Below are 7,911 nucleotides of genomic sequence, written 5' to 3'. Positions count from 1 at the left end.
TGCTTACATGCAGTTTATATGATATCTTTACACAATAGTGGATGAATTCCAATTAGCTTACATGTACGGGCCCAATTTGTTTCTCTGGGAACTGGCTAGGGACTAAGAGGAGCTTCTTGGGACCTAGATAACTTTATCAAAGTATGTCTCTTTCTGATAGGATAGCCAGTCCTCCCAGCTGGACTGCACATTTCAACAATTTATTACTAAGGTCACACAATGGCAACATCAGTTGAACAGAACAGACCACAAATTCATCTTTCCCTTAAACACATTAACAAATTAAAAGGTAAAACTAAATGACCATCTTGATTGACAAAGAAAAGGCATTTGACAAAATTCAGCATCTTTTTATGATAAAAGCACAGCCAATGATAGTAATCAAAGGGAACTTCCTCAACATGATAAAGGGCATATATGGAAAATCTACAGCAAACACAATACTCAATGGTGAGAGTTTGAAAGATTTCCCTCTAAGATTTGGAACAAGACAAGGATGCTCACTGTCACCACTGCTATTCAACATTGTGCTAGAAGCCCTAGCTAGGGTAATTAGGCAACACAGAGAAGTAAAAGGCATCCAAATTGGATAGGAAGAAGTACAACTCTCACTGTTTGCAAATGACATGATCCTATACTTTAAAAATCCAGAAAGTGTGGTGTTATGGTGGCTCAGTGGCAGGATTCTTGCATGCCTTGCTGGAGACCCATGTTTAATTCCTGGTGCCTGCCCATGAAAAAAAAAAATCCAGGAAAAAGATAGCAAAACTACTTGAGCTAATAAGCATGTTCAACAAAGTGGCAGGATACAAGATAAACACGCAAAAGTCAATGGTGTTTCTATATGCTAGTAATGAGCTTTTCAAGGAGGAACTCAAGAAAAAAATTCCATTTATAATAGCACTTAAAAGAATCAAATATCTAGGAATAAACCTAATCAAGGATGTAAAGGACTTGTACATATAAAACTAAACAACATTGGTAAAAGAAATCAAAGACCTGAATAAATGGGAAATGTTATGTGAGATTAGTGGGGAATTCACAACTAAAAATCATTCTCCAGTAGTCAAAGCATCTCCACTCTGCAGGACTTTCAATATTAACAACGCCACCAAAGGAATTTTTTAAATAAATGTCATATATCAAAATGCAACTGATGATAAGGATCATCAAGGATCCTAAACAAAAAGCCACAGTCAGATTGGTGGAAGAGAAATTACAATCAAAGAATAATATTTTTCTTCTCTAGAAGTTTTTTTAGAACCACTTGGACATCTTTGTTTCTCAGACAGTAAATCAACGGATTCAACATGGGAGTAACTAGGGTGTAACATAAAGAGGCCACTTTACTCAGCTCAGGAAATCTGTCAGGTATGAGATACATAAAAAAGACGGCACCATACAGCACACTCACAACTCCCAGGTGAGAGCTGCAAGTGGAGAAGGCTTTCTTACGTCCCTCAGTGGAGTTTATCTTTAGAATTGTGGACAAAATATACATGTAAGAAACAATAATGACTATGATGGTAGGCAAAATAATGATGCTGGATAAGGAAAAAGACACCACATTATAGATAAAGAGATCTGAACAAGACAGCCTCTGAAGTGAGCGAGTATCACAGTAAAAGTGATCAATGGCCCGAGATGCACAAAAGGATAAAGTGAACGTCATGCTGGTCTGAAGAACTGAGCTGATGCAGCCACAGAAATAGGATCCTGCCACCAACTGAATGCAGACACGTGACGACATCTGAACTGAGTAGAGGAGGGGATTGCAGATGGCAATGAAGCGGTCATAAGCCATGACTGCCAGGACAAATCCCTCGGTCACAATGAAGAGGGCAAAGAGAAACATCTGGGTCACACAGCCTGCAAAGGAGATGGACTTGCTTTCAGACCAGAAGTTTATCATAGCCTTGGGTGCAATAACAGATGAATAGAAGAGGTCAATGAAGGACAGGTTTCCTAGGAAGAAATACATTGGTGTGTTCAGTTGGGGGTCAGTCAAAATAATGGCAATCATCCCAATGTTTCCTAGAAGGATCATGGCATATACAAACAGAAATAGTAGGAAGAGGAAGGTGTGGAGCTCTGGATGAACTCTGAAGCCTATAAGAATGAAGTCAATTCCTTCTGAGTAATTGCTTGTTCCCCTGTCACCCATGGCAAAGACCTGCTGAAAGGCACATGGCAAAATAAACAAATGAGCTTTTGACTTTAAACCTACTGTCACAAAAAAATGTCTTATATTACTTAAATTTTTAAAAGTATTTTATAATTATTAATTTTAACCTCATATAAATTCTGTGACTTAAGTTGAAGCCAATTTCAACTGACTATGAATTTTAAGTTTTATTTCTTGATTTAGCACATGGTTGAATTAGGTCTTTCATCTTTGAGTCTAGAGCAGTGTCTTTCCACCCCAATACCTTTCAAATTCACAACTGTCACCTCTATAATTTTCCACTCTTGACTCATACTCAATATCATGAAATGGTTTTTGGAACAGATCAAAACTAATTTCATAAATGATATTTAGGAAATAATTTAGGATATCCGGATTAGAGACATTGGGGCTTTCAGTAGTCTAGGTTACAAAAAATTGGGACTTTAACTTAAAGAGTAACAGCTAATATTAAAAAAAATGAATTTTAAAAGTAAGGTACAGTTACCTTATATGGATCATGAATACTTTGATTTCTGACAAAAGCGATGCACCCTCCAAGAGAAAAGACATGCATGACCAAAAGCAACAATTTGTACATGCTTTCTAGGATTTGGATTTTCTTCTAGACAAGACCCCACAGTGAATGCATAAAGAATATTTCCTATGGTTCGTAGGCCCTTGCTCATGGTTTTTTGTTTTTTTTTTTAGATGAGACCTCAAAATAGTTCAGATAGAAGAAATACTTTATAAATAGATACTGAAAATAAAGATACATAGAGGGAATTATTGGTTAGATTTTTCTCTCCCTCAAATATAAATTTCATAGTTTTCATTAATTATTTTACTAGACAGTCCAAGTAGATTTTGACTCTTTCTATTAAAAATATTGTCCACTCATTCTCTCCCCTATGGCTTTATATTGTCTATTTTCTCTAAACAATAATAATAATAATAACAAATATTTATGTGGCACTTAATGAATGTCAGATACTTTTTCTTAGCGCTTTGCATAGTAACTTAATCAACACAACAGTAATATAAAGGGGATATGCATATATTCCCCAGTTCACAGATGAGGAAACCAGGGAACAGAGAAATGAAGAAATCTTTTGAAAGTCACCTAGTAGTATAAGAACTAGGATCTGAAGCCAGGAAACCTGACTCCAAAATCCATGCTCTTAATAACCATGCTACACCATCTTTTTGGGTAAGAAGTACTTCCTGTTCCTTTACCTGTCCTTCTACTTGTGCTTTAGAGTTTGGTTGAAATCTCATGTCTTAATAATAAATTCTCTAATTCTCCAACCTGGGTCTCAACATATTGATGCATACATTGTACTTCCAATGATCATAGCAGTTAGCATTTGAATACAGCACACTTGCTTCCTCAATTGACAACAACTTCCTTAAGATTAAAACTTCAACTTGTCCTCCCTAAATTATCAGCACAACATTCAGTGTATGAAAAACAGCAATTGGTCAATATATATTTATTATATAGATGAAAATTGAGGAATAATTAAGCATGCAGAATCAAAAAAAATTTTTGAAGACTCTGTAATAGTGCAGTGGTTAGTGTCGAGTTAGGTTTAAATAGACCTCAGTTCCAGATCCGTTTCTCTCATTTCCTAACTGAGACCTTAGACAAAGTACTCATGTTCTTTATTCCACATTATCCTCATACATAAAAATGGGGGCAAAATTATATAACCCTCCAAGATTTCTTGGGAATATGGAAAGTTAATGCATGTAAATCATTAACACTGTTATAGCAGAGAAAATACTCAATGCATTTAACTATTATTATTTTTAGTACACCTTTCCTTGCTCAGTCCCACAATTCACACCAAAATAATCAGTGCTAATTAGGTTTAAAATTAATCATATGTACACATGCCTTTTTGTGTAAATGATTCTAAGTTGATGCAAGGAATCAGAGAAACTGATAAAAAAAAAAAGCAAAGGAGAAATATGCAAGATGCGTAATATTTTGCCTGAGAGAAGAGATTACAGAGAATTAAAGGCATTGTATTATTGTTATTCATGATTGCAGTAAATGCTGAAAATAAAACTTTTATCAGCTCATTCAAAAATTAAATATGCAAATAATTGTATTATAGAGCAACAAAACTTTAAATTAGATAATATTTAGGGCCTGGGAATATGTGAGGTACTTAAGCAGTAAGAAAAGAGTCTAAAGGAGCCATGAAGTATCTTTTATTTTCACAAATAATATATTTTATTTTTCTTCCTTTACTATTCTTTAGGTCAAGGGCACATATTCTTCAAATTTTCAAGATTTATTCCTATCAAACCCGTTCAAACTCTAATAGGCTTATGAATGAAGACATTTAAATCTGGAAAAGGGAGTAATTCCCAAACATAGCTAACAAACAAATATTCCATTTGAGACTTATTATTTGTCAAAAAATCATATTTTTTTAAAAGTTACTTTTATCTTGCTTTATCTGTTAATTTGTTGGGTTCTGTTAAAAGCGAAGCAGTAGAATTCCAATGCTTTTCTCTTGAATTCTAGAAAAGAAAAACATAAAGTTAATAATGACTATGTCACTATGACTATATCATAGCTACAAGAATAAAAAATTATTACATCAAGAAAAAAGAAATTCTCTGCCCCAAATTCCCAAATACATGTCATTATTCCACTTGTAGATTCTTTCTAGAAAAATATGATTTATGTCAGTGGTTGATCTATTTAAGCAGTTGTTCTTTTCATTGATAGCTGATTTCTTGAAAAATATTATAGGACTTTTCATAACATTGCATCAGATGAATAGTGCAAATGATGTTCTGCCAAAACTGAAATTAATTCAGAAATTATATTGTATAGGTAAATCTGAGGAATCAACCTGTAGGAAATTACTTCTACTGCATTCTTGCATGCTTATATCCTTTCAAAAGAGGAGAAACTGTCATGGGTATATAAGAAAAGAAGAGGCCCTGAGCCTATAGGAACCCTAATAATAATCTGCCAGACTATTAGAAGCAGTTAATCTTAATAGCCTTGGTTTGGCCAAAACAGCACAACTTTTTCAAATAATTGCAGCACTGAGGTTTCCCTCACCTTCTGGGAAACAGTTCCTCTGGGAGGAAAAGAAAAGTAAGTCAATTATAAACACATTTAGACTCCAGTGCAAAGGTCCATGAGGGACACAGATATTCTCCATTTTTTAAAATCTCTTTATTGAGAAATCTTCAACAAATATAGCCCATACATGTATGCAATCAATGGCTAACAATATCATCACTAGTTCTTCATTCATCACCATGATCATTTTTAAAACATTTGACATCCCATACCCCTTACCCAACCCCTCATTGACTACTAGTACTTCAATCTACCCATCCTTTTACCCTTTACCCACCTATTATTTATTTATTTATTGTCCTTAATTTTTTACTCATTTGTCCATACCCTGGATAAAAGGAACATCAGACACACATTTTTCACAATCACACGGTGCTGGCTCTCATCCCAGAGTCCTGACCCACATTGCCAGGGAGATTTAAACCCCTGGGAGTCATGTCCCATGTAGGGGGGAGGGCAGCGAGTTCTCCTGCTTAGTTGACTTGGAGAGAGAGGCCACAGCTGAGCAACAAAAGAGGTTCTCTAGGGGTGACTCTTAGGCTAATTATAAGTAAGCTTAGCTTCTTCTTTTCAGGAATTAAGTTTATAAGTGTGAACTGTAAGAATGAGGGCTAGTCCATTGAATTGGTTATCCCCACTCTGTGCAAGGATATCAGGAATTCCCCAGATGGGGAAGTTGAATAGTTCTTCCTTTCTCCCAGTCCCCCAAGGGGACTTTGCAAATACTTTTTTATTCTCTGTCCAGATTATTCTGGGATATATCTTAGCATCACCCTAACCTGCACAAACCACCAGGATCTCATCCCCTATTCCAGATTCCATGTGATTATGGTGTGTAAATAAACTGATCATACAAGTGAAATAAGAGGATGTGCTAACCAAAATATAAATTTTGCACCAAATAAACATTCCTTCCTTTGGTCTCACATGGAAATTGAAGTTTTAAAATATGAACCATTTCATCCTTTACACTTTTCTCTGATTTACCTTAGTCCTATCCTATTCTGCTTCATTTATATCTGTAGTCTGGTCATTTTTTCTACACTTTTTTTTTTTTTTTACATTTCTAACAGTTGCTGTCTGGAGTAATGCTGACTTTCATAGTTCCAGTGCTCTAACTCAGAGTCTCAAGTGTCACAGACAGACACGAAGTTTCCAGGAACAGTTAGGTTATATTCAAATAGCTCAGTGTCTCAGAATTTAGAAATAATAGTTATGACTCCTGAATATATGTAACCATTGTAAGCGCTTACAATCTAGGACTTTTACTATAGGTTCCAACCTGATAACCCATGTTCTCAACTTCAGTTGCCTCATCCAAGCGTTCATGAATCATTCTCAATGATAAACCATATGCTGGGTCACAAAGCAAATCTCAATATATTTTAAAAGATTGAAATTATACCAAACACTTTCTCAGATCATATTGGAAATCAGTAACAGGCATAGGGCCAGAAAATTAACAAATATATGGAGGTTAAACAACACACTCTTAAACAAGCAGTGGGTCAAGGAAGAAATTACAAGATAAATCAGTAAATATCTTGAGGCAAATGAAAATGAAAACACAACATATCAAAATTTATGAGATGCAGCAAAGGCAGTGCTGAGAGGGAAATTTATTGCCTTAAATGCCTATATTTAAAAAAAGAAAGATTAAAAATCAAGGAGTTTACTGTTCACTTGGAAGAACTAGAGAAAGAATAGCAATCTAGATATTTTAAAGAGCCTAATAGGAGTTGGAATGCATACTGTAAGTTTTTCCTTCTTTTGTTTTATGGATCCTTCTTTAAATCTTAATTTTTTCATTGAGAAAGAGGCATTTTAAATTTATCATTACAGCCAGATTTTGGAAGACAAAAAGAAATAGACATGAAAGGAAATATTGTACTTCATTAAATTTCTAGGGGATGTTTTGTTCCTAGCAATAAAGTTAATTCCTTTCTTTGTTGGGGAGGGGTGAAATTCCATTGACCTAAAACTCTCCTTAATTGTACTTTATCTATATTTTGTCAATAATAATTTACTATAAAAAGAATGGTGGTGGATTAGGGAGCTCTAGAATTTACTCTTCCTCCAAAAATAGCTAGTGAATAGCAGAAATTGTCTGAAAAAACTGCATTTGGGCTCCAGAGTACAAGGGAGCATTGTACTATATGCAGAGAAGAACAGGACAGAGAGGCTAAGGTACTGTGGAAATGAACAGTGTTTAACTCCACAATTCTCTCAAGGTGAGCCACCTCTGGTCTGGTCCCTGGATGGCTGCTGCAGTCAGAGAGGGGTATGGAAGTCCTCTTCCCCAAGAAAGGGGGGTGGGTGGCTATGGCCCACTACTGATCACAGCTGATTGGCAAATTTAGACTGCTGGGTCTTTCCTCTGAACAGCTGCTTTAGCATGCTCTGGACAGGAACCACTGCAGCAATTCTTTTAACCTCACTCCCAACAGGGGCAAATGCAGAGGAGGCTTAAAGACATGGGGCTTCCTTAGGGGTGTAGGAACAATTTGTTAAAGAGTATAATCTGGGCAGGTCAGGAAAATGGACTTTTGGGGATTCACAAAAAGGCTTTTGGTGTCTTCCCTGATCCTCTTCCCATGGTTCTTTGGAACCCTTGTGCCTTCATGGGTCCCAGACT

The 7,911-nt window shown here is 35.7% G+C and overlaps 1 protein-coding gene across 1 annotated transcript; it reads right to left on the bottom strand.

The window, feature by feature from the left end:
- Positions 1-1,222: 1,222 nt before the first annotated feature.
- On the bottom strand, positions 1,223-2,164 carry LOC143690002 (olfactory receptor 9K2). Its single transcript, XM_077168017.1, has one exon. The coding sequence runs from the start codon at positions 2,162-2,164 to the stop codon at positions 1,223-1,225; it is 942 nt and encodes a 313-aa protein (XP_077024132.1).
- Between the last annotated feature and the right edge of the window lie 5,747 nt (positions 2,165-7,911).

This window comes from Tamandua tetradactyla, chromosome 7 (genome assembly GCF_023851605.1).
Source record: "Tamandua tetradactyla isolate mTamTet1 chromosome 7, mTamTet1.pri, whole genome shotgun sequence".
Taxonomy (NCBI): domain Eukaryota; kingdom Metazoa; phylum Chordata; class Mammalia; order Pilosa; family Myrmecophagidae; genus Tamandua; species Tamandua tetradactyla.
Note: the sequence above shows the minus strand (reverse complement) of the source record. Positions and strands in the feature narration are given on the sequence as shown.